General features: G+C 36.0%; 5 protein-coding genes and 2 pseudogenes across 7 annotated transcripts; 4 read left to right on the top strand and 3 right to left on the bottom strand.

Annotated features, from left to right (window-relative positions):
• The first annotated feature begins 1,448 nt into the window (after positions 1-1,448).
• On the top strand, positions 1,449-3,327 carry LOC18026962 (putative receptor-like protein kinase At2g30940). Its single transcript, XM_006410131.2, has 6 exons — positions 1,449-2,059; positions 2,144-2,245; positions 2,324-2,446; positions 2,560-2,815; positions 2,882-3,100; positions 3,191-3,327. Exons 1-6 carry the CDS (start codon positions 1,449-1,451, stop codon positions 3,254-3,256), a joined length of 1,377 nt encoding a protein of 458 aa, XP_006410194.1. The 3' UTR covers positions 3,257-3,327.
• Positions 3,328-3,831: 504 nt separating this feature from the next.
• LOC18026963 lies at positions 3,832-5,264 on the top strand. 2 transcript variants are annotated; one of them, XM_024148533.1, is made up of 4 exons: positions 3,832-3,863; positions 4,093-4,190; positions 4,428-4,500; positions 5,136-5,264. In XM_024148533.1, exons 2-4 carry the CDS (start codon positions 4,106-4,108, stop codon positions 5,146-5,148), a joined length of 171 nt encoding a protein of 56 aa, XP_024004301.1. In that variant the 5' UTR covers positions 3,832-3,863; positions 4,093-4,105; the 3' UTR covers positions 5,149-5,264. The 2 variants fall into 2 exon arrangements, with proteins under 2 accessions (XP_024004301.1, XP_006410195.2); XM_006410132.2 differs by lacking the exon at positions 3,832-3,863 and adding an exon at positions 3,891-4,018.
• A 450-nt stretch (positions 5,265-5,714) lies between these two features.
• On the top strand, positions 5,715-8,679 carry LOC18027284 (ATP-dependent zinc metalloprotease FTSH 2, chloroplastic). 2 transcript variants are annotated; one of them, XM_006410133.2, is made up of 5 exons: positions 5,715-5,829; positions 6,157-7,335; positions 7,413-7,726; positions 7,812-8,052; positions 8,147-8,679. In XM_006410133.2, exons 2-5 carry the CDS (start codon positions 6,157-6,159, stop codon positions 8,504-8,506), a joined length of 2,094 nt encoding a protein of 697 aa, XP_006410196.1. In that variant the 5' UTR covers positions 5,715-5,829; the 3' UTR covers positions 8,507-8,679. The 2 variants fall into 2 exon arrangements, with proteins under 2 accessions (XP_006410196.1, XP_006410197.1); XM_006410134.2 differs by having other exon boundaries at positions 5,814-5,829; positions 6,152-7,335.
• A 108-nt stretch (positions 8,680-8,787) lies between these two features.
• LOC18027285 (vicilin-like seed storage protein At2g18540) lies at positions 8,788-10,051 on the bottom strand. The gene has a single exon (XM_024148532.1). It carries the CDS (start codon positions 10,011-10,013, stop codon positions 9,009-9,011), a length of 1,005 nt encoding a protein of 334 aa, XP_024004300.1. The 5' UTR covers positions 10,014-10,051; the 3' UTR covers positions 8,788-9,008.
• Positions 10,052-13,041: 2,990 nt separating this feature from the next.
• Positions 13,042-16,511, top strand: LOC18027286 (aspartate aminotransferase, mitochondrial). The gene is made up of 10 exons (XM_006410137.2): positions 13,042-13,392; positions 13,660-13,745; positions 14,464-14,670; positions 14,758-14,863; positions 14,952-15,056; positions 15,155-15,327; positions 15,499-15,658; positions 15,849-15,944; positions 16,023-16,117; positions 16,201-16,511. Exons 1-10 carry the CDS (start codon positions 13,204-13,206, stop codon positions 16,271-16,273), a joined length of 1,290 nt encoding a protein of 429 aa, XP_006410200.1. The 5' UTR covers positions 13,042-13,203; the 3' UTR covers positions 16,274-16,511.
• A 1,627-nt stretch (positions 16,512-18,138) lies between these two features.
• On the bottom strand, positions 18,139-19,777 carry LOC112081570 (annotated as a pseudogene).
• A 4,837-nt stretch (positions 19,778-24,614) lies between these two features.
• The window catches only part of LOC112090228, an 8,450-nt pseudogene continuing 7,194 nt past the window's right edge, over positions 24,615-25,870 (bottom strand).

Consider the following 25,870-nt stretch of genomic DNA (forward strand, 5'->3'; position numbering starts at 1 on the left):
ATGTGCTTTTTACAAGCTTTATAATATAAATTCAGATGACAAAAAAAAAAAATATATCTTCTGTACTCTTCAGTCATTACATAACCAGAAAGTTCTGTAATTATCACCTTTTTGTAGTAATTATAACTTATCTAAGCTTGAGGGCCTCAAGCATAGATACGCGATCGGTCAAACAATTCCATCCGAGAATGTTGCACGTCTAAACATTCCCACCAAGATCAAAATTGCGGATCATGTCCAAAATGATTGCAATCTAAGGTTGGCTTTGATTTCTTTTTTACAAGGATGTGAATTTTGTAGAACGTAAATCTATTCAACATGTTTACATTGTCATCAATTATATATACTTTCCATATATCCACAATTACATACTCCTATAATATTACATAAATGGTTCATGTTATATATATATATATATGTCTAAAACTTGAATTAGTCAGATCATGTATAACAGTATAAAACCTATAGCTACACTATAAATAAACTCTTCTGTGCAATTCTTTTTTCCAGATTTAGAACTTTAAAATTTTGCTTGGTAAAGCGATTTTCATTGTTGATAAAAATTCAGCGATTTGCAGTACAAACTTAATGCAGTAGCAGTTTATTATAGTTTGACATAATGAAAGGTAGCTGATAGATAATAATAAAAAAAAAAATACTCATTGTTCCTTTACTTTTGGGGAAATATAGCAAATTGATTGATTTGACTTTATCTTGAAGTAGGACCCAAATATGATACAAACTTAGATGACTAATTACTTTTGACTAATCTCACACCAACTTTGTGTATTTATAATTCATATGTTTTTCACTGTACATGATTCATTCAGATCCACATTTCTTTCTTATTGTAACCTATAGGTAAATTATAGCTATATTTAAAAAATATTTAGACCCTTATTATTAAAGTTTGCGTCTTTAATTTTCAACTTTCGGTGTTGAAAAGGTAATGATAAGAAAACAAGAGAACACATAAATAATTCACTGTCTCTTTATTCGAGAAAATAACAGGGGTACGGAATGAGGAACAAATGAATAGAAAAGCAGGTGGGGGCAAAATATTGGTTAGCAAAACAAATGATGAAAAGTGATTATTTTTGGACCGACTCTATCCGAAATTTTGATTCTCCTAATCTTATGGCTATTATCCACTTATTCCGTTTCTTTTTCTTTTTCAAAAATTCATTCAAATAATTTCACGCTAAATATACATTTTTTGTTCTATTAAGAAATCGGTTCTGTTAAAGTAATTAAGAGTCACGTTAATTAACTCTCTAACTCGAAGAAATGAATAAGATAATGACCCCTAAAAACTCTATGGTATTTGTTATAGACACAGTCAAACAAAATTCTTAACCACTTATGCTACATTTTAGATACTACTAATTTTTCTTGCACTCATTTTAAAATGCACTTCAAATTTGAAAAAAAAAAAAAATCAAACGAGAATGCAGAAGCATTTGTTGGAGATCTTAATGTTTCACACTCTCAAAGATTCATCATTTCTATCACCACAAAGACTCAGAGTGCTGAACAGAATCATATCATCACAAGGATCAGACTTGATCGAACACAAACTCTCTCAACACACTTCATTCTTCGGCATCAAGCTATGGATCCTCATCACAGCTTCCGCCTCCATAGCTTTCCTTATCGCTCTCATCGTTTTTGTCTTCCTCTGTTTCATCTTTCACAGGAAAAGATGTAGACAAGAGCCATTCAGACTAAGAACAAAGCTTTGTCTGCCTTTGTCGTCACACATTCCCTTCAAAGACAGAAGACAGAACCCGTATAACCGTTGCGTCGAGGAAGGAGATAGCCAGAGATTCTCTCAGGTTGGTTGGTGCTCTGCTAATCTTCCTTACTACACAAGAAGCTTCTCCTCTACCGGCGGATTTGGAAGCTTCACCGTGTTTACTTTCTCGGAGATCCAGAGAGTGACAGAGAACTTTGCAGATGAGAATCTGATTGCTAAAGGTGATTCTTCAATGGTGTATCGCGGATTCTTGATGGGTACAGTTTCTGTTGCTGTCAAACGGTTCTTCCCAATCTCTCAAAGGTTTTGTTTTTACTCTTTTACTTGATCTCCTCATAAAATATTATACAATCTTAATCTTTGGATCTGAGACAAGAGTTAAATCAGGTATGAAGATCAAGATTTCGTAGCAAGAGCTGAGAGGATTGCAAACGTTAGACACAAGAATGTGGTGAGGCTCCTCGGGTACTGTATTCATGGAGACGAGAGGTATAACTATATAAATAGTCTACATGTGCTATGTTACTTGCGTTGCAATGTAGACTCATAAGTCTTAATGAATTTTAGGGTTCTTGTGTACGAATACGTTGAGAAAGGCGATTTGCATGAATGGCTGCATGGATCTGCAGGGAGAAATCAGCCTCTGACCTGGAGAAAGAGGATGAAGATCATTCAAGGAGCAGCAAAAGGGTTTGATGATCTCTCTATGCTATTAAATTTGTTTTTCTTTCTTTCTTTGATTTCTATTATGCATGAATGATTGGGATAAAACATTGTGGTTTGACTATGTTTTGTGTTTCCAGACTGGCGTATTTTCACGAAGACATTGAACCAAGGATCACTCATCAATACATAAGACCGAGCAAGATTCTTCTTGATTATCAATGGAACCCTAAGATAATACTATCTATCCCAAGTCACAGTGATATTCCAATGAACTCAGCTTTTATTCCATCATCACCTGGTAATCTTGATGAGAAAATCGACGTTCATTGCTTTGGGACTTTGATAATGGAGCTTGTCTCCGGGAGAGTCTCTGTACACCAAAGTTCACCACAAGTGAGTATACATAATGTAATTTAGCACAAACCGATTGTTGTTTACTAACAATGTTGTTCTTTGTAGGTTTATCTGGTGGACTGGATCAAAGGGATGGTGGTGAATCATATGATCATAGATGTTCTTGATCCTAGCCTGCCCGAGTTTCCTACAGTGAAGGAACTAAAACGGATTGTGTTGATTGCCTTGCGCTGTGTCGATGCCGAGGTAGAAGAGAGACCTAAAATGGGAGATGTGATTCACATGCTCCAGCCACATGACTTGCTACTGAGTAGTAGTAATAATGTAATTGAAACTTTTAACATTTTTGTATTGCTTGTTCTCTAAGCCAAGGTCTATCTCTTACTCTTAATTTGTGTTCCATTTCTTGTGCAGGCAACACGGAAGCCTCAAAAAGTTACCAGATCACACGAGGTTTCTGCAATCAGTATCATAACTTGAATCCCAAGCAAACAACAAATAATTGCTAGTTTCTTTTGCTATTTTCTACATTTTGGACCTTTCCTTTTTTTTCCCTCTTTTTGGTTACAGAAGTCTCATCTGTATTGACTTTTTTTTTTTTTTTGCATCCCTTTGTGAAGTTAGTTTCTACACCATTCACTATATTTTTTAAATATGAAGCTTTGTACAGGTCTCAGAGTAGTAAGTTCACCAGAATTTACCACTACTAGATTGGCTAATAATTTCAAAAACTTGATTTGCCTGAGAATTCAAAGTGAATCCACAGTGAAAATTACACCAAACGGTTTGAGTCAAACCAAACCAACTTTTTCTATGAGTAAAATTTCTTTGTAAGTAAAATCCAAAGCATCAAAAGGACATCCTATAGATAAATATTAAAATCGGCCTCGACGATCGGGATTTGATCCGACCGAGAAGATTCTCCAATTTCAGTTTGTATTAGAATTTATTAAACCGGTATTATATATAAGCCATACCACTAAACCGCGTGAAATATAATTGGCTCAAGTGGTCCTACGCTTTCACCATCACGCTCTCTCTCTCTCAGACGCACACACACATATCTTCGGCGTTTGAGATTTCGTAGGTATTTCCAGTTTAAAATTCGCGGTTTTAATATTTGATTTCTCTCATCGACGCTTTAAATCGAAATTCAATACATCATAGATCGGAGATTTTCGAAGGCTTTTTGAATCATTAAATCTCTTTATCGTTCACGTTCTCACTGTCTGATTCTTACTGGTAAATTTTGGAAACTTTTTTGCGACCGTCAAATCAAGGTTTATAACGTTTTACTTCGGTCTATTTCATTGCAGGGTTTGATTAGATATGAATTGGGTTCAACGAAAAATCTACCTTTACAATGTCACCTTCGGGCTATACATGCTTGATTGGTGGGAACGATACCTTTTGAGTATCCTTTCTCTTGGGATCGATCTGATCTTTATGAGTTTTTTTGGTATCATTGCGAATCTTATCTTATTTGCTTAAAAGATTGAAATTCTTGTTTGTTTAGTTTTTCTAGCTGCTGAGCTTAATTGAGATAATACTGAGCTATTCTGGATTTGACAATGCATGAAATTTCATATTTGAAAGATTCTCAAGCAAAAAAAAGAAGGTGATTTTGCCTTTTCCTTAACTTAGTTTTCAGATTCTTTGGTGATAATTTTGATGTGGTTTATTCTATACAATGGATCTCGCTACTTTTCAGAGCTTTGCAGGAGGTAACTTTTTTCTTGATATTTTGTGCACCTTTTTGTTGTGTTTATGTCATACTAGTTTCTATTTCTAGTTAGGTGAATTATCTATGTTCCATTGATTCAGATATCTAGAGGATTAACTTGTTTTTTGTGATTTTATCACATTCTTTTGGTTGACATTTTATATCGCCCGGTTGCTAGAAACTGCATTGAGTGCTTATATATGATGCACATGCCCATATGCTGTCTCCTTGCAAATCTTAGTTACAGTTGACAAAAATTAGATGTTGTAGGGATTGGGTTATTTTTTTTGTAAATTTAAAATGTTAACTTTTTATTTTATCTTTGTGCTTAGAATGGATTTTAAAAGGTTGTGAAAGTTTGATCTTATCTTCTGCATTCAAATCTAAAGCAGAGCGACTTCGATCCATCTGCTTAATATAAACCTATATGGTTAATGTATTTGGAGATCGTTTTAGTTTGCTAGTTGGGAATAGCCAAATTGTTAACTGTGTGTCCATGACCGAGCTATAAAAAGCTGATTTGTTTGGGATTATGATCTTAGTTTCGTGTTGAGTATGCTAAGAAGAAGCATCTGAAATCAATCTTATTGCGTTGTTATCCGCTGCTTAATTATGTTTATTCATTCCATTCCACAGGCATCTTTCATGAAACCAGGTATCATGGAAGCATGAAACCGACATGGTCGTCTGAGACATGCGCCAACAAACTCCTTGTTCTGCTTTCAAACACCTTCTTTAACATCATTTCTGATCATTTAACTGTCCATATATGTCTTTTTTTAATATTCCATTTCCATGGTTTTGGATTAAACTTCTTTATTCTACTTCTAATTCATATTCTGAGACTGGGCCAAATCATTCTACACGAAGCTAATATAATCTTTAATACTTTCGAAAGGATTCTCCAATGACAATGCGTCAAGTTCAAACCGGATTTGGAATCTATGTTCGAAGAATTATATTTTTCAATTTAGTCCACAGTTGTCAAATGTCTCATCCAACTAAAATATAAAATTTAGTTCACCCAAACACTTCAAAACCTTATAGACAGTTAACGAACTTCGACGTTGATCTCTCAGTGGTGTAACTTTCATGGAGTAAACCAATTTTAATTAAAATTGGGTTTGGATAATCCAATTCAGTTGTGGTTAAATTCGGTTAATTTAGTTGACCACTAAATTGAGGACACGTTAGCTCTTCATGAACCACATCTGTTCCCCTCAAAAAAAAAAAATCCCCCAAGTCCCCCCTCACTCTTCTCCTCTTTCCATCTTCCAAATTTTCACAGCGCGAGATTCTCCTTGTTCACTATCATCTGCTATCGATACAGGTTCGTCTTCTTCCTCTTTCTTTGGTGCTTGAATATGACTGAATTTTTTCTCGGTAAACTCTGATTTCGTAGCTTTGTTTTAGTTTTAGCTTCTTGGTTTCATTTCGGTGACCAAGATGGACATATTAGTCGTAAACTTACTGTGGCTTTTCCTTTATTTGTTTTGTCATAGTTCTAATTAGACCTCTTTGCTTTTACTGTTTCCAGAAACTTACATATGCAAAATCTGGTTTCTCGTTTTGTTTGAGGATGTTAAGTTGTATTCCTCGTTTGCTATCATCTAATTACTCTTTTTTTTCGTTCATGATTGATTTCATTGAAGAGAAGATGGCAGCTTCATCAGCTTGTCTTGTTGGAAATGGATTGTCAGTCTACACAACCAAACAGAGGTTAAGCAAGAATTTTTCCCGGAGACAGATTGGTCTTTCCACAACTTTTTCCTCAGTTAGTAGAACATCCAAGGTTAATGTCGTCAAGGCTTCTTTGGATGTGAAGAAACATGATGGAAGAAGAGATTTTCTCAAGATCTTGTTAGGAAACGCCGGAATCGGTTTGATTGGAAGCGGGAAAGCAAATGCAGATGAACAAGGGGTTTCTTCTTCAAGGATGTCATATTCTAGGTTTCTAGAGTATCTGGACAAGGACAGGGTGAACAAAGTGGATCTGTATGAGAATGGAACAATAGCTATTGTGGAAGCTGTTTCTCCCGAGTTGGGTAACCGTGTTCAGCGTGTGCGTGTTCAGCTACCGGGATTAAGCCAAGAGCTTCTCCAGAAGCTGAGGGCCAAGAATATTGATTTTGCAGCACATAATGATCAGGAAGACCAAGGTTCTGTGTTGTTTAACTTGATTGGTAACCTCGCTTTCCCTTTGCTTTTGATTGGTGGTTTGTTCCTTCTCTCGAGACGGTCCTCTGGAGGAATGGGTGGACCTGGTGGTCCTGGTTTCCCACTTCAGTTTGGTCAGTCTAAGGCAAAGTTCCAAATGGAACCAAACACTGGTGTAACGTTTGATGACGTTGCTGGAGTTGATGAAGCAAAGCAAGATTTCATGGAAGTTGTGGAGTTTCTGAAGAAGCCAGAGAGATTCACTGCGGTTGGTGCCAGGATCCCGAAAGGTGTTCTCCTCATTGGTCCTCCTGGTACCGGGAAAACCCTTTTGGCGAAAGCCATTGCTGGTGAAGCTGGTGTGCCTTTCTTCTCCATCTCTGGTTCTGAGTTTGTTGAGATGTTTGTCGGTGTTGGTGCCTCCAGAGTCCGCGATCTTTTCAAGAAAGCCAAGGAAAACGCTCCTTGCATTGTCTTTGTAGATGAAATTGATGCTGTTGGTAGGCAAAGAGGAACCGGAATTGGTGGAGGTAATGATGAAAGAGAACAGACTCTCAATCAGCTGCTAACTGAGATGGATGGATTCGAAGGTAACACTGGTATTATCGTAGTTGCTGCAACCAATAGAGCAGACATTCTTGACTCTGCTTTGTTGAGGCCAGGACGGTTTGACCGGCAGGTACTCTCTGATTAATGCACCTTGGTATATATATACTACTCTTAGAGCTGGTGCTTACTTATGAGTTTCTGATGCAGGTAAGTGTTGACGTTCCAGACATTAAAGGGAGAACAGATATTCTCAAGGTTCATGCCGGTAATAAGAAGTTTGAAAATGATGTCTCACTTGAAGTAATTGCAATGAGAACACCTGGATTTAGCGGAGCAGATCTCGCTAACCTCTTGAACGAGGCCGCCATATTGGCTGGCCGGCGTGGGAAGACAGCGATAGCATCTAAAGAGATTGATGACTCCATTGACAGAATCGTTGCTGGCATGGAAGGAACTGTGATGACAGATAGCAAGAGCAAAAGCTTGGTTGCTTACCATGAAGTTGGTCACGCAGTTTGTGGGTAAGTGAGAACCAAATCAAAAGCATTTCAGTATAATTGTCCTAGCAAGAGTGTACTCTGAAGTTAAATCATTGTTATTTTGCAGAACATTGACTCCAGGACATGACGCTGTGCAAAAGGTAACGTTGATACCAAGAGGCCAAGCGAGAGGTCTGACTTGGTTTATACCATCAGATGACCCGACTCTCATCTCCAAGCAACAGCTCTTTGCAAGAATCGTTGGTGGACTCGGTGGTAGAGCTGCTGAAGAAGTCATCTTTGGTGAGCCCGAGGTGACTACTGGCGCTGTTGGTGACTTGCAACAGATCACCGGTTTGGCCAAGCAGGTAACCTACACTTTTCAATGCTCGCACCTGGTGATGAGTCTGATCTTATACTACTAGTAAACGATATTGAGGCTGTTCTTTATTTACTTTGCAGATGGTAACAACATTTGGAATGTCTGACATTGGACCATGGTCGTTGATGGATTCATCAGCACAAAGCGATGTCATCATGAGGATGATGGCAAGGAACTCCATGTCTGAAAGGCTTGCAGAAGACATTGATTCTGCAATTAAGAAACTCTCCGACAGTGCATACGAGATAGCTCTAAGCCACATAAGGAACAATCGTGAAGCCATGGATAAGCTTGTTGAAGTGCTTCTCGAGAAAGAAACTATTGGAGGCGACGAATTCCGGGCGATTCTCTCTGAGTATACTGAAATCCCACCGGAAAACCGGGTTCCTACCTCAACAACAGCAACTCCAACCTCAACACCAACACCAGCTTCTGTCTAAAATGATAATGAATCTGTATACTTGTGATACTTAATTCTTCTGTAAATTTATTTTATTGTCAAACTCGAGCTCTAGGATGTGATACTATCCCAAGTAAATGTTCAAAATTGAATTGGTATATTGACCAAAGCTATGTGTTCTAGATAATCCAATCTTACGACATTTCCAAGCTTCAACATTTTCTTTGGGACTCGGTTCAACAATTTTTACTGAATGTATATTTTCAAGCTTTGTACAAGCATACGACCAAATTGATCTTGCGATCATGTTCTGTAACTCAAATTTATATACATTTGCAGTAACATTATCTTTAAGCCAATACAGTGATTCCTCTGTTCTATGAACATGAAAAAGACTGTTACCAACCAGATATTGCTAAAGCAGCAAACCTGAAACCATTGTTCAGTTTATACCAATAACTATAAACCCTAGTAATGAAACCAAGAAGCAACATTTCATCAAACCTTACGCAAAAGCTAACACGCCACTTCCAAATCCATCACTAGCTTTTCTCGTTTTGCTCTTTCTTCACCCATACCATTGTAGCATCCCCTATAACACGTCGAGGAGGCAAATCATGTATCTGCTTTATCCGATTACGATTACGCCTGCTGGTTTGTGCCTTGAGATTCTTGGTTTCTCCTTTCTCTTCGCCGCTTTTGATAGAGAGATCCTCAAATTGTGTCTCTATGGCCTTCTCACGAGTTCCAACACTTAGCTTTCCCGTCGCTTTTTCTCCTTTCTTCCTATAAACTCGATCATTCACCGGAGTATGATTCTCCGTTCCACATTCGACGACATCATCTTCCACAGCCACACGTTGAGGTCGCAAATCATGCCTCTGGTTTAGCCCATTACGCTTACTCGATCTGGTTTTCGCCTTCAGATTTTTGATACAAGGATTCTCAAATTGTGTTTCTGTAACAGTAGATTCAACATTCTTCTTTCCCGTCGCGTTTTCTCCTTTCTTCCTGTAAACTAGAATCGCGTCTTTCACCGGTGTATGATTCTCCGTCACGGCGTACTCCGGCGGCGCGATTGATCCACACTCGTCGACGACATCTTCCTTCGTAGCCGCCAAATTCTGATTTTTCTTCTTCCTACTATCATATCGTTTCCGAAACCTCCTCTTGCTCTCCGGTACTCCCGCATCTTCACCTCTCTCGCTCCCTATCGCCGCCGTGACTTCCGGTTCTTCCTTCTCAGCTTCTCCGCCGTCAAGAGACTCCTCTTTCTTACTATTCCTGCCCTGATGCTTCCGATTATTTCGATTCAAACGCTTTTCATCGAGATCCTCCCGTTTTGCTTTAACCTCCGCTAATTTCTTCAGATCTTCTTCAATCATTTGCTGTTCTTCAGCCTGTTGTTTCCGTCGTCTCTCTTCCTCTTCTTCTTCTTCCTTTCGCTTCCGCTCGTTGATCCAACGCTCCCGGAGCTGAAGGATGCTGACGTAATTAGCCGGAATTGAAGGAGTAATCTTACTTTTGCCGTCAATGTTCTCCTCCATTGAAATATCTTCCTTCACACACTCGTTATTGCTCTCGTCCAGGCTGAGATTGAAGGGTGAAGATGTATAGTCAAAAAGATCCTAAATTAGCAGTAGGCCCTCGACCCTAGAGGCTCATTGGGCATTGGCCCGTAACTTTGTTTGTTTTTCATTTTCTAATAATTTTGTATTTCTTAATGTCGTCTTCTAATAATTTTGTTTAATCTTTTGTTCATTTATTTTCCAAGTGATTTTTATTAGGGATGGACAAAAAATGATTTCATTTACATATTACTCCAAAATCAATAATCTATATACTTATTTGTGTAGTGAAAAGTTAATGTGTCGACTTCTCAGCTATTTTCAGAATTTTTTACTTATGTATCAGCTCCACAATAAGTTTCGGCTTTAAAAAAATATTTTAATTTTATTTTTCAATTACGTGTCAGTTTTTTATTAATTCTTAATTGATGATGTATTAAAATAACTTAAAACATATTGATCTAAATTATTGTGGTTTAATGCAATGTTTTTAAATCCAGACCGAACCGGATGGTCGAATCTGTTGAACTGCAACCCAGCAAAGTTTTCAGTTTAATTTTTGTTGAAAACTCGGATGCTATTAAATCGTTCAAACCCATAAAAACTTGCTCAAACCTGGTGAACCAGCAAAAACCCGTCTTCGACAGTTTATAGTAATAACAGTTTGTTTTCTTTTTGTTTTTTATTAAATGGTTTGTTATTTTTTCACCATTACACAATAATAAGATTTATAATATAATTTTTTTTGATAAAACTACAAAAAAAACTCTCCTATAAATTTCAGATTTATTTGCTAATTAATTAGAGGCCTAATACAAAATTTTGAATACATGATGTGGTGTCCTAAGTCTTAGTCATATAACCATATCATTTTTTCTTTTCATAATGTGTGTGGAATAAGCATCTTGGAAAATGGCAATTTTGGGTTATCGGCTACAAACTTGGGAAGCAGTGGGAAAAGAGGAAAAATAAATTCAAGAGACAAATGTTTCAACTAGTATGAAACACATGCAATATTGTATTGAAAAAGAAATCTATTATGATTATTGAATCTGATTTGAAAGTCTCAGAATCAAATAATCTCAAAATATTATTTGTGAAAAGATTTAGAATCAAATAACTTCACTTTTATAAATTTGTATAAAAATTAAATCATGTTTCTAACAAAATTGATGGGCGTATTATGCCACCTAATGTGTGGCTCGTCTATGCTCCCCATCTCTGCATTAGATTATACACATTCCAGCATTGCTTTCGGACATTAACGAACTTTTGTTATTTGCAAGAGGAGTTTAAGTTCCTGGTTTATCACTTGGTAATTACATAAGAATGGTTGAAGAACATGTACATGATGAGATTGCTGTACATGTTACAACAAATTGGTGGAGTGTTCTACTCGGGATCGCCGGAGTGATGTGAAACGTACGATTGAGATTTACTATCTGAGATATTTTCTTTTATTTTTGTAAGGTCCACCACTTTTGTAAAACTATATCCTGTCTGATGATTTGTTTTTAGTTAGCATGTTAAAAAAAAAATTTGATGGTAAATTATTTTATCATAACTAACAAAGTACTCTCTAAACGTGTATTTATACAGTATATACACATACAAAAATATTTTATTATTTTATGTATACATTATATTAGACTCATTAAAAAATTTAAAAGATTGCATCTCTCTTAAATCTTTGGTATCTTTTATTTATAATCAAACTTTTAGTATTGATCTTATGTAGAAGGTTTGTACCGAGATACCTTGAGTTTTTGCTTGGATTCTAATTTTCATTGACAAATTTTTGAGTGTCTTTGTTCTCTAATCCGTTTCCAACATTGTTGCTGGTTTCAACATTTGAAGATTATACAATAACTAAATCAGTTTGTTGTGCCCTTATCACTTGGGCGAGAACTTGTAATTTTTATGGTGAAGATGAAGACTATGAACATAATTCTCCCAAGGAAGAGAGTGATGACTTGGAAGAGGAGATTGATGAGTTCGAGAAAGAGTCTGACGATGAGTTAGACAAGGAGTCTAACGATGACAAGTCAAAAAGGGAGTATGTCGACGAATCAATTAAGGAGTGTCTCTGACGATGATGAGCCTGATGAGTAGAAGATTAATGAGTTAGATGAGAAAGAGAGAGATGAGTTGGATGAGAAAAATGATGACACATATACAAATTAGGATGTAAGTGACAATCTATGATAAATATTAATAATTGGGTAAATTTTGAAAAAGTGCAAAATAAGTTTTTTTCTGACTATCAAATCAATATTTGTTATGTTTTACTTCGTTCTATTTCATTGTAGGATTAAATTAGTTGTTTGCTTTGTGTGAATGATACTAACTATCTCTTGGATCGAACTGATTTTCTGAATTTATTGGTATTATTGCCAATCATACCTAATTTATGTAAAATATTAATTTTTTTTGACTATTTTTTGGTTGCTATCTCTTGTTATATGAATTTAATTGAGATAGAATTGAGCTATTTTAGATTTGAAAATGCATGAGATTTCGTATTTATAAATTTTTGTCAACCAAAAAAAAGAGCTCTTGCCTTGTTCACACATATTGTTGAAAATCTTCTTAATTACCAAGTCATATTTGATCAGGATGGACAAAACTATTTTCATTGTTGCATAGTACACACATTCGATTATAATCTAACAAATTTATTGCCATATGTCATATGTCATAAGTGTTAGTGGATTCCTTTGTAACAGGTTGTTCAAACCGATTTAAAATGAATTTTGTCCAGCAATATTAATTCTAGTTGACTTAAATATAACTATATTACCGTAATTCAAAACAATTTTATAAACAGTGAAAATTATATATACGGTAACATGTTATATACGGAATTCAGGTGTTGGAAGAAGATTAAAAGGGCAAGAAATCTGACACAAGAAGACAGATAAATCCAAAACAACCAAAATATATATATTTTTAATTATTTTATTTATTAAGGTTCTTTTATTAATCTATATTATATCTTATCTCACACACAGTCCAAGGCCATTTTTCAAAGCAACTTGCGTCTCTCCTTCGTCCTCATCTGCCAAACTTCGAACGAGTCGCTACTTCTCCAACGCTCCCTAATATAAAACGATTCTCTCCGCCTGCGTTTGTGTTTTTGACATCAAAGAGGTAGAGACGAAGAAGATTCATGGCGATGGCGATGACAATCCGGAACGCTGCTTCGCGGCGAGCAATGAATCCGATCTCCGCCGATTTCAGCTTGAGATCTATGTCTTCATGGTGGAAGAACGTCGAGCCTGCTCCTAAAGATCCGATCCTCGGAGTTACCGAGGCTTTTCTCGCTGATCCTAGTCCCGATAAAGTTAATGTTGGTGTGGTGAGTCACTCTCTCTCTTCTCTCCCTGCTACTATAAATCTAACGGCTAATTGCTTTTCCTTTGACCCAAGAGATCATTTCTGGCTAATGTTTCTGAATTGACCTTAAATTCATCCATGCGAGGTCCTATGGATAAACAGAAATTAAACATTTTGGCGCTTTTTTACCCATTGAGCTGAAATTGTTAGGAGTTAGCGTAGAGCTGTTTGCTTTTGGTTGATGAAGATATCTGTATTGCTTATGCCTTGAACTGGAAATCAATTTTAGGGAGCATATCGTGATGATAATGGCAAGCCTGTTGTCTTGGAATGTGTCAGAGAAGCTGAGCGAAGGATTGCTGGGAGCTCCTTCATGTAAGATTGTTTGGTTTCTTTTTACTCCTCAAATGAGCTAATTTTAATGTTTATGCTGCTAACTGGTGAAGTTCCTGTGAAGAAAGGATTAATTTGCTACTGTCTCCTTTTCTTTTTGTTGGAATCAAAATAGCTACTTTTCTCTTTTTTCTTACTTTGTCAAAGCAAAAGAGCTATGTTTAGTCATATATTAAGACGCTGGGTTCACTCTTCCGGATACGGTTTGGTTTGCGTTTTACAATACAGAGTATTAGAAACCGCAAGTCATATAAATTATTTGTGGATTTGTGGAAATGACACCGATCCTTGCACGTAGAGAAGAAGATTTTGCTAGATGTTTGTTTCTGGAGCTGATGCTATTTTTCCTATATAGTGTTTCATGCTTTTTTAGTTCACTTGAGTCTACATTTTGTTTCTTATCGAGTTGTTTACCTTGACTTCAGCTGATCAACCAAAACCTTACAATATACTTTAAGTCTGCACATATGCTTTTTTTTGGATAATTTATAGCTTGTGGTGATAGGCTGGAAAATTGTCTTTGCAGAGTGTCGCATGCTTGTTAAAACTATGCAATTGAGAATGCCCTCAGATAAAAATGTCTAATTCGGTTCAAACTTCTCTCGTTTTGGTACTTAAAATAAGTGACGCTTGATTTTGTATGCATCATGGTAAGAAGAACAACGTAAGACTGATCTGAACTATATTTATTGTTCTAAAGGGAGTACCTTCCTATGGGAGGGAGTGTCAAAATGGTGGAGGAAACCTTGAAGCTTGCCTATGGAGACGACTCTGAATTTATCAAAGACAAAAGAATAGCTGCAGTTCAAGCTCTGTCTGGAACTGGAGCATGCCGACTGTTTGCAGACTTCCAGAAACGATTTTGTCCCGGTTCACAGATCTACATTCCTGTACCAACCTGGTCCAAGTGAGTTTCATACAGTTAACTTTGATCATTTCCAATGTTAACCCAAGACCGTGTACTCTGTAAGTGTATGTTGTCTTCTTTGAACAGCCACCACAACATTTGGAGAGATGCAGATGTCCCTCAGAAGACATATCATTACTATCATCCCGAAACCAAAGGCTTGAATTTCTCAGGATTGATGGACGATGTGAAGGTTAGCAAGAACAACTTCTTCGGCAAGCATATTTACATCTTACTATTGTTAATAGCATCCTAATTATCTTCTACGCCTTTTCTCATAGAATGCTCCGGAAGGCTCGTTCTTCCTCCTTCATGCTTGTGCTCATAATCCTACTGGAGTAGACCCTACAGATGAACAATGGAGAGAGATATCACAGCTATTCAAGGTGATTAGTCGTCGATACTTTATTAGTTATCTGTCTATCATTCACTTTTTGTCTCCCTGATCTGTCCACCGCAGACTAACAGCGAGTTCTCATTGCAGGCCAAAAAACATTTTGCATTCTTTGATATGGCCTATCAAGGTTTTGCTAGTGGGGATCCAGCGAGAGATGCCAAGTCCATTAGGATCTTTCTCGAGGATGGTCATCATATTGGAATTTCTCAGTCCTATGCAAAAAACATGGGACTCTACGGCCAGAGGGTCGGATGTCTCAGGTATTCATTTTCTCAGCAAAAATAAATTCCTTGACTGAATAAAGTCATCGACTTGTATGAGACAGCCGATTAGATATTCAAACATGTCATTAAGCGTACCCATACAGGCTCTTCATTTAGTGATGAAGTTAGATATGAATGTGAGCTTGATTACTTTGTCTTCTGCTGCAGCGTGCTTTGTGAAGATGAAAAACAAGCCGTTACTGTGAAAAGTCAGTTGCAGCAACTAGCTAGACCAATGTACAGCAACCCACCTTTACATGGAGCTCAAATAGTCTCAACCATTCTTGGAGACCCAGAGTTAAAGAGTCTGTGGCTAAAGGAAGTTAAGGTAACCATATAGTTATCGCCTTACCTATAGCTTCCTTCTGCTTGCAATTAATATATTCCATGTTTCATGTGTACGGAGACTCTTGTCGTATGAAACACATTGTAACCCATTGTTCACTCTTTTGTGTTTGATAATCCAACTATACAATTAGAAATCTGATAATCTGTGTGTAAAATCTATAACGGCACAGATCATGGCTGATCGGATTATTGGCATGAGAACTACTTTGAGAGAAAGCCTTGAGAAGTTAGGATCGCCTCTATCATGGGAGCACGTAACCAAGCAGGTAAATTACAAAAAAAAATTAGTTCTCTCATATGATTTACACAATTACATAATCATATATCTATATATGGGGAAACAGATTGGAATGTTCTGCTACAGTGGGCTAACACCAAAACAGGTTGACCGCTTAACAAGCGAATATCATATCTACATGACCCGAAATGGCCGTATCAGGTACTAACTTGGTCCATTTTCTTGATTTTGATGCATTTCAAAAGTTAACAAATATCATTGAGGCTTTTGATGTTTGGTTGCAGTATGGCTGGTGTTACGACAGGGAATGTGGGATACCTTGCGAATGCTATACATGAAGTCACCAAGTCATCTTAAACTATTTATATGCAAATAAGACAGGAGGGCTAATTTGTTCTTCTGTAATTGTTTTCATGGGAACTGAAAGTTTATCCATAAACAGTAACTTATCAGTGCATTTTTTCTTATCTGCGCAATAAAAAAAAGCAGCATTTGGACACAAATTCGTTATTGCAATCTGTTCTGGTTGATATTCAGGCTGGAACGATCGATTCTTGGATATTTATTCACGAAAAATATAGATTGTTTTCGTCTCCATTTGCTTTTTTTAGTGAAGATGAATTGTAAATTTTTTGTTGCATCATGTATTTGTGCGTAATGTGTCTAAACTTTAGAATTGTTCAAAAATACAAGGTGGACCCACATGCAAATAGAGCGCGTAAGCCTTACGCTCCAATGAGAACGTGATTCCAATGAGAACGTTAATCACGTAATTAGTACTCATTACTTGATATTAGCAGTGAAGTGAATACTTGAAAAGTGTTGATAACCTCGCAATCCATTAACAATAACTGATACAACTAATTTTGGAGATTAGTATTGTTACCGGATCAGATATACAAATTGATTAAAATACAGTGTATAGTGATAACACGTTTTCTAATTTGGGTAACAACTGATAGCATTTGCAGATTTTTGCAGAGAAAAAAAGTTAAATCCATTTCTGAATTGGAAAAAATGTTAACAATATAAAAAAAAAAATTATAAAAACAGCATAACTGTATGTAATTTTTCATTTGTAGATGATTCTTTACCAATATTGTTGTCTATGTTTGGTGTTGAAGAGATTTTCCAATAATCTTTTACAAAAAGATAAACTTAATTTACAAAAGAAAAATTAGAAAAAAAAATCTATATACACATTGTTCACTCCATCTAAAACTATGGAAACTGATGAAAAATTCAAAATCTCAAGATTCTTTCTAGTAATGATGAAACTTATTACAAATATGAAAGAGTACAAGTACATGTAATCTTAGTTTTTCATTCCGAAACCAGACTTTCCCATATAGAGATAAAGAAAGATAACTTCTACGAGATTTTGTGTAATCTATTCTAAGTACTCCTATTAAGTTTAGACTTTACATACTTGCATAAATATCCTATCTTTGTTAATCAATAATACACATACACTTTTCCAATTCATTACATGGTATCAGAAATCTTTAAGATCTCTGACCTAATTTCTTGCGATTAATATCGGGCCAGCAATCTTAAATTTTACATAATCCATTATAGACATAAACCAAGTATGAGAACAGTGTTAGGTCTAAGGTTTATGTCTATGATGGTGTCTATAAGATTTCAAATTGCATGGCCTGATGTGGGGAAGTCTGGTTTTGGAGTGTATAAGTTTAAGCTAGTTAGAATCAATGGCAACCCGAGATGGGTAGTGCAAGAATGAGGTTTGCGAAAACACTTAAAAAGTATGCCGTCGATGGTTAGGCCTGCTGTCAAAGCTTATATACCCAGCAGGCCTAACCATCAAAATCTATATACAATGACATAGATGATATCAGGAACCCTTATGCTATGAGTACTCCTCTAAATCTGTCTTCCCATTTATGATTTACGCTAACAGAGCTGGCTGCGATTGTAGTTTCTCCTGCACTGACAACTGTCTTTGTTCCAGGAAAAACGGTGGTGCCACGATATTTATTCACCAAAAATATAAATTATTTTCGTCTCCATTTGTTATTTTTTATTGAAGATGAAGTTAATCGTAAATGTAATTCTGAAGTTCTTTTTCATTTGTTCTGTTTTAAGTTGTTTAAAGAAAGCTAATTCTATATATAATGTTGATTAAAAATAAAATATGAGAAATACATAGCAAATAAACACATTTTTCATAGACCACTGCACCATCTTAACCAACTCATATTTTATACAAAATGGCTGTTTGGAAGACGAGCATTGGGCTCACGGAGTTCATTGAAAAATGGATGAGCACATGCTTCGAGCTTTTATACAAGGAAATATAACACATGTCAGTTAAAAAGCTTCAGCATCATTGAACAGTGCAGGTCCAAACAGAGAGAACCACTCTAAGAATTAAGAACCACTCTAAGAATTAAGAAAACAGAAAGCTGCAACGTAGACTCGGTGAATATTGAAGAAGCCGAGATGCGAGGTCAATGGCTTCTGGAGGCATCCACTTATGGAAAACCTGGAGGTCATAAAGTAGTATGTGTATTGTTTCAGCTTTTTTTTTTTTTTTTTCTACTAAGCTATTGTATAATCAGAAAAGTTAGAACGTAACATCCATATAAAATACCTTATGCCACAGGTGAGCTTGTGGGAATCTAAAGTCTGTGTAGTTTGGATTCATGCATTGGATTTCTTCTCGAGTTGGAGTACCAAGAACCTAAACAGAAAGTAATGTTAATCAAAATGACAAATCAATTAGATATAGGATTTTTCTATAAAATCTAATCAAAATGAGACTTCACCTTGATGATCTCCACTAGCTGGTCCACAGAATTTTCTCCGGGGAATAACGGCTGAAGATAAGTAATATCAATTGATTATCAAAGATATTGGAGAAATGCTTTAGTTCTCAAGATACTTAATGGATAAATAGTTTACAGTTACACTAACCTGACCAAGAAAGAGCTCTGCCAAAACACAACCAGCAGACCATATATCTATGGATGATGTATACTATGTGGCCCCAAAGATGAGTTCTGGAGCTCGGTAATACCGAAAACAAATATATGATATGTTTGGTTCACCTTTTACCTAAAGTTAATAGTCACATGTTGCAAGGATCATGAAAACAAATAAGGTGCAATTGATTTTCATGAGACAGAACACATAATCAGTGGAAAAATAAATGAAACAGCATATATAAGGTAAAACCTTACCAATAATTTTGCACTTCCAAAATCACACAGATTACACTGTTGAGTGAGGGGATCAACCTATAGAATGCACCAGGGAATTGGATTATAATCTAGTGATGGTTACCGAAGACAAACCCATAATAGATCAACTTATCAAAAGGTTCTGTGGTTTCACATCTCTGTGGCAGACACCAGGAGCAGTATGGATATAGGCCAAGCCTCTGAAGATCTGCACAACATATTTGCTAACCCGTTTCAGGATCAATAAGAAAAACCAAGAATATTTGTGGCAGATAACAATGCATACCTGGTATGTATAAAGTTTGACATTAAAAAAAGGCATCCTCTGGTTTGAAATAGTATAGTGCTTCAAAACCTGGTACAAAGTCTCGGGTACATACTCCATAACAAGGTTGAGGAAGAGCTCATCTCTACTCGTTGTAGAGAAGAAACAATGCTTCAAATAAACCACATTAGGGTGGTCCATTAGTCGCATTAATTGCAATTCACGATTTTTGTAGCGCCGATCTTGCAAAACCTTTTTAATGGCTACTGACTCTCTAGTTTCCAAGCACTTCGCCTAGAATGGTAAGTTCATAAATTAATCAGAAATGGAAGAAAAAAGATATTGCCTAGAACAGCTAGCAGTGACAAGCAGAAAAGTTACCTGGAATACAATTCCAAATTAAAAGATCCTGTTCATTCATCGGATTTCTTCTCGAGTTGGATTACCAAGAACCTGTTCCTCAATCCCTTTTGTAATGAGCTGTCAAGTCCAGCTGTCTTAGCTCTAGAATCATCTATTGTCTGTATAAATATGAAGTGATGTAGAAACCTTAATCTTTAAACTTATACACTCCGAAACTAGACTTCCCCACATCAGACTAGCAATCTGAAATCTTATATAAACCATCATAAACATAAACTTTAGAGCTAACACTGTTCTCTAATCACCCTTACCTCAATATCATGGTACATACTCCTCTGCCTTGCTAGATTCCCACTTGCTAACTTTTGATGTTGATCTACCTGTGGAGCTTATCCTGACCATTGTGACCTGTATAAATCAGAACATATATACCCTGTATCTTCATCATCCTCAAGCTAAAGCATCCAGGAGAGCTATCTCGGTAAGATATAAAGAAAAATACAGAAACAAGCTACAGAAACTACTCAGTTACAGATGGCGAGCTTGTATTCTAAACCCTTTTATCTGCTACTATTAAACCCAGAAGCAGCAGCATGTTTGCAGCCAAGTGAGAATTTTTGATTATACCCACATCTCTGCATCCCGTTAAAGTTGAGGTTCCATGCATTTTCATTGCTGGATGCTTGTGAATGCATACCAAGATTTGGATGTTTTGTTGTGGGTATAATCAAGAAGTTTCACTTGGCTGCAAACATGCTGCTGCTTTTGAGGTTAATAGTAGCAGATTAAAGGGTTTATAAGACATTGTTAGAAAAGCATTTTTTTGCTAAGTAGTGAGCATGTTCATTGTGAGCTGAGATTACATGTATTTGTACTCTTTCTTATTTGTAATAAGTTTCATTATTACTAAAAATGATCCTGGTTTTGATGAATTCTTCATCAGTTTCCATAGTTTTAACTCAAATGAACATATATATATATTTTTTTTTTTTCTAATTTTTCTTTCGTAAATTAAATTTATTTTTTGTAATAGATTATTGGAAAATTTCTTCAACACCAGACATAGACAATAGTATGAGTATTATTTTTCTCACCACGCAACATTGTCCATTCAAAGAACTACCTACAAATAAGGCTGTTTATTTTTCACACATCTAAAAGTATATATAAATCCTTACCCAAAACGGAATCCAAAATCTCAAACTTAACCAAAATATACACAAGAGAATATGGTGCGAAGCATATTGAGCGACGTTCAAACAAGTGGCTTTGGTTTATTTTGGGGGATATTGGTGGTTGCAGCCACCCTCTCCGTAATAGCCATGGCCGTATTTGTTTGCGCCGGTGAAAAAAATTCTAAAAAAATGAGACGAAAGATAGACCATATGCTGGAGCTAGACGCCTAGACCATATGCTGGACCATAAGCGTCTGGCGGTCTGGAGGAGGAGGAGGTTGTGGCGGTCGTGGTAGAGGAGGAGGTTGCTAGATGTCTCTTTGGTACCTTTTCAGAACGTATTGGTATTTATGACCGACTTGCTTAGAATATCTAGGCATACCCTAGCACAGTTTGTGCATAATCAATTTATTATTATGGTAAAAAGTATGACCAGTGACAAATATCTATTTGCTTTAGTATTGCGTATCAGCATCATTTTATTATGCCACTTTAATAGTTCTATCGTTTGTATTTTGTGACAAATATCTATTTGCTTTAGTATCACATATCAGATTCTTGCATCATCTTATTTTGCCACTTTAATAGTTCTATCGTTTGTATTTCACTATATATCATATTATAATTTCTTTATGACGTCAACATGTTATAATATAATGGAAAAGTTAACTGAAAATGAGAATATAACCGAAATGTAATAGTATAGAATCGAAACCAGTAATCGAGGAGTTGTCATCCATTTTTTTTGTTGTTGTTCATTTAGGAGAGTTATCATCATTTTAACATAAAGCCACATATTTTTTGTTTTTTCGAGCTCAACCATATTTCATATAAATTCGTTTCTCCTTCTCAACCAAAGAGTATTTCATATGAAGAGGTTTTACTGGCTGTAAGATCAACACATTGGTTGGCTTGTCTTCCTTGGAAAGTGATGGTTAGTCGAATTAATCTTTTTCTTGTCTTGTTGATTTCTCTGGTATAGACTATAAACCTTGACCATTCTCGAGGTTCAGCTAACGCTTTCACCAATATCTTTGAATTCACTCTCGAGAATTACCTCTTCATAGCCAAGATTATCCAAACATGTCATGATCCAAAGAAGAGTTGTAGCTTCTGCCTCCATAATGTTACAACAAAATTTTCGAGAAATTTTGAGCTCAGCCTAGAAATTAAAATGAATGACAAAAAAAAAGATATCCTGAACTTTTTCAATAAAAAATATGAAATGTAGAATGAAAATTTGGAAGAAACTCATATCGGTTTTTGTAAAACAAATAAAACATTTGGTTGATACCACACAATATAGATCAAATGTAAAAGCAAAAATAATTAAAAAGATGTTAGTTTGATCACACACGATCAAATTACGCTTGAGTTTTTGTGTGGTTCAAACATGTCTTGTAGCGTGATAGATATTTCATTTCTTCTTCCTTTTTTCTTAGGGCAATTTTCATTTCTTTTGTTTGTAACTTACCAAATATGTATTTATCTATCACAATAAATGGGTCTGCAGGTTTAGAAAATGGAATCTACCTTAATTCTTCACTGAATATGATTGGTTTAATTTAGCAACCAAAAAAATTCCAAGAAAATACTCAAATATAGTAAGACTTTGGCATGTGAGCATGCAAGTACAGACAATGAAACTCCTATGATAAGAGATGTAGAAAGAACATTTATCTTGCCTTGCAGATATCGGAGAGAGAAGGAAAGACAGAACAGCGAACAAGCAGAGAAAGGTTTATGTTTTGTCAAAATATTGTCCATCTGCATCATTGTTAATGCCATAGGAGCAAAACAGAGAAAGAGAAAATACAAAATGATTGCGTTTATGGAAAACTCTAAAACGGTAAGACTTTGGCATGTGAACTAGCAAATGGTACAGACAATGAGACTCCTATGATAAGAGATGGGGAGTAGCAAGAAAATTGATTTGAGATATTACCCCAAGCTAAAGCAAGAAAGAAATGCCATAGGAGCAAAACAGGGAGAGAGAATACCGACAATAATGAGACTCCTATGATAAGACATGCAGAAAGAACATTGATTTGAAAAAATGTCTCCAACTAAAGACATAAAAGAAAAATACAGAAAAAAGCTACGGAAACTACTCAGTTACAGATGGCAAGCTTCCTGTTCAGTTCATCGGCTGACCATAGTCCAGGCTTAGCTCCGATAATGAAAGGAACATCAAGTTTTTTTTTCTTTTCTTTGATGTTCCCTTGTTATCGGAGCTAAGCCTGGACTATGGGTTGGCCGATGAACTGAACGGGAAGCTCACATTTGGTTCTTTGCCATCACATTTGGTTATTTTCTGGGACTAATGTAACAAGCCACATACGTCTTCATCATCCTCAAATTACCTGAGACGACAATTCTGGTGGCTATCAGTTCACCTTCGGAGCTACGTTGTATCTGGCTGTGTAAGCCCACTGAGAGCACAGTTCATGACGGTAAAAGAACACGTCGCTGATCTCAACCCCAGGGTAAATACTTAGTGGGTTCAATTCCTGGTGTTGAGATCGGCGACGTCTTCTTTTACCGTCAGTGCTCGGTGGGGAGATGAACCGATAGCCACCAGCATTATCGTCTCAGGTAATTACGAGGATGATGAAGACACATGGAGATACCATGATATTGAGTTACATGTGATTAGAGGGTTTAAGAATGAGAACAGTGTTAGCTCTAAGGTTTATGTCTATGATGTTTTATATTTCAGATTGCTGGCTTGATGTGTGGAAGTATGGTTTTGGAGTGGGAAACTGGGATTACATGTAATTGTACAAGAAGCATATATACTAACCAGAAAGTGAAGAATATACAAAGTTTACAATGAAGTAGAGGGGTTAACCAGATAGGGGAAAAAATCCAACTATAATAGAAAACATTGTTGGAAAAAGTTTTTTTTTGCTAAGTAGTGAGCAGGTTCATTGTAAGCTGGGATTACATGTACTTGTATCTTTCTTATTTGTAATAAGTTTCATCATTACTAGAAAGAATCCTGATTTTGTTGAATTTTTCATTAGTTTCCATAGTTTTAGGTCTAGTGAACAATGTATATATAGATTTTTTTCCTAATTTTTCTTCCATAAAAGTAAATTTATCTTTTGTAATAGAATCTCCTCAACACCAAACATAGACAAAAATATGAGTATTATTTTTTCCACCACTCAAGAATGTTTACAAGTAGAAATACATATATGCTGTTTTTTTTTATAATTTTTTCTTTCTTTTTGAGATTTTTTTAATCTTTTTCCCAATTGAGAAATTGATTTAACTTATTTTTTTTTTGAAAAATCTGCAAATGTTATCAGTTGTTACCCAAATTAGAAAACGTGTTCTCCCCAATACCCCCCCCCCCCAAGAATTTATAGGTTATTTTCTTCATTTAGAATAGTAGATGTAAACAGTATGGTGGACGATGTAGTTTTTATTTCATTTGTTCTGTTTTAAATTGTTTAAGAAAAGCTAATTCTATAATATAATATTGATTAAAAATAAAATATACCAGATACAATAACAAATAAACACATTTTTCATAGACCACTGCACCATCTTAACCAACTCATATTTATACAAAATGGCCCCTAAAATAATTGAAATTCTACAGCGCCAAGCAAATGCTTGATGGGTTTTTCTACCAAGAACAAAGCATCTTAGTTTCGAAGTTGTTTCTACAGAGCAGCTTGAACTCAAAAGCCTCCACTCATCTGTCGCCTAACGTGCTCTGGTACTAGCTTGTTTATAAGCTCTTGGGAAACTCCAGATAACTCTTTGAACATTTAAACAGAGAGAAAGAGATACAAGATTAAGAAACTGTTTGAACTTAACATCAGTTATGGTTTGGTTTAAGAATGTTTGGTTTAAGGAAAGTGGACAAACATACCTCTTGTTTGAAGTTGAACAACGGTGGTACCAAGAACCTAAACCAACACAGCACATATATTATGACAAATGATAGGAATTTTCTATATCAGACAGAAAATGACGACAAGGTAAAATCTATAAAAATGAGATTTCACCTTGATGATCTCCACTAGCTGGTCAACAGAATTTTCTCCAAGGAATAACGGCTGAAGATAAATAAATATCAACAATGATTGTCAAAGATATTGGAGAGATGCTTTGGTTTTCAAGATACTTAATAGATAAACAGTTTACACTAACCTGACCAAGAAGAAGCTCTGCCAAAACACGACCAGCAGACCATATATCTATGGAGGATGTATACCCTGTGGCCCCAAAAATGAGTTTTGGAGCTCGGTAATACCGAGAGCAGATATAAGATATGTTTGGTTCACCTTTCACCTAAAGTAAATAGTCACATGGTGCAAAGATCATGAAAACAAATAAGGTGTAATTGATTTCATGAGACAGAACACATAAACAGTGGAAAAATAAATAAAACATCATAAATAAGGTTATGGGATCAACCTATAGAACGCACCAGAGAATTGGATAACAATCTAGTTATGGTTACCAAAGACAAATCCACAATAGATAAATTACCAAAAGGTTTTGTGGTTTCACATCTCTGTGGCAAACACCAGGAGCAGTATTGATATAAGCCAAGCCTCTAAAGATCTGGTGGCTGATGCATGTTGAAAGAAACTGGCCTGTGTTGACCCTGTGGCGGTGGCATCATGGAAGACGGCCAAACTGGATGAGGAACTACTGTTTCTCTGTATTGATGCGGAATACTCTGGCCATCTTCCACATCAATCCCTTCCATTCTATTTATTTCACAGGTACTGATCCCTTGATATTTCAAAAAGAATTTCCTTTTTTAGTTTTCAGTCTATGATCTAAACAAGTCGCACATACACCCGAGTACATGTTCCTCGTCGCTGAAGGAAGTTCAAGGAAACCATCTCCGTTAAAATTAATAGGATTAGGGGCGCATCAACTAAGTAAATATACACAGGAAATTACTGGTTGGATAAGAGGG

The sequence above is a fragment of the Eutrema salsugineum genome, unplaced genomic scaffold (genome assembly GCF_000478725.1).
Source record: "Eutrema salsugineum unplaced genomic scaffold, Eutsalg1_0 scaffold_10, whole genome shotgun sequence".
NCBI classification, from domain to species: Eukaryota; Viridiplantae; Streptophyta; class Magnoliopsida; order Brassicales; family Brassicaceae; genus Eutrema; species Eutrema salsugineum.

Bases quoted from the DNA above. Each gene is read 5' to 3' on its own strand.
- LOC18027285 (XM_024148532.1), bottom strand. From the start codon at position 10,013: ATGGAGGAGAACATTGACGGCAAAAGTAAGATTACTCCTTCAATTCCG.
- LOC18026962 (XM_006410131.2), top strand. From the start codon at position 1,449: ATGCAGAAGCATTTGTTGGAGATCTTAATGTTTCACACTCTCAAAGAT. The intron at 2,246-2,323 runs GTATAACTATAT...AATGAATTTTAG, and splicing joins TGTATTCATGGAGACGAGAG to GGTTCTTGTGTACGAATACG. The intron at 3,101-3,190 runs GTAATTGAAACT...TTTCTTGTGCAG, and splicing joins TACTGAGTAGTAGTAATAAT to GCAACACGGAAGCCTCAAAA.
- LOC18027284 (XM_006410133.2), top strand. From the start codon at position 6,157: ATGGCAGCTTCATCAGCTTGTCTTGTTGGAAATGGATTGTCAGTCTAC. The intron at 7,727-7,811 runs GTAAGTGAGAAC...GTTATTTTGCAG, and splicing joins GTTGGTCACGCAGTTTGTGG to AACATTGACTCCAGGACATG. The intron at 8,053-8,146 runs GTAACCTACACT...TTTACTTTGCAG, and splicing joins TCACCGGTTTGGCCAAGCAG to ATGGTAACAACATTTGGAAT.
- LOC18027286 (XM_006410137.2), top strand. From the start codon at position 13,204: ATGGCGATGGCGATGACAATCCGGAACGCTGCTTCGCGGCGAGCAATG. The intron at 14,864-14,951 runs GTTAGCAAGAAC...CTTTTCTCATAG, and splicing joins GATTGATGGACGATGTGAAG to AATGCTCCGGAAGGCTCGTT. The intron at 15,945-16,022 runs GTAAATTACAAA...ATGGGGAAACAG, and splicing joins GGGAGCACGTAACCAAGCAG to ATTGGAATGTTCTGCTACAG.
- LOC18026963 (XM_024148533.1), top strand. From the start codon at position 4,106: ATGAATTGGGTTCAACGAAAAATCTACCTTTACAATGTCACCTTCGGG. The intron at 4,191-4,427 runs GTATCCTTTCTC...CTTAGTTTTCAG, and splicing joins GTGGGAACGATACCTTTTGA to ATTCTTTGGTGATAATTTTG.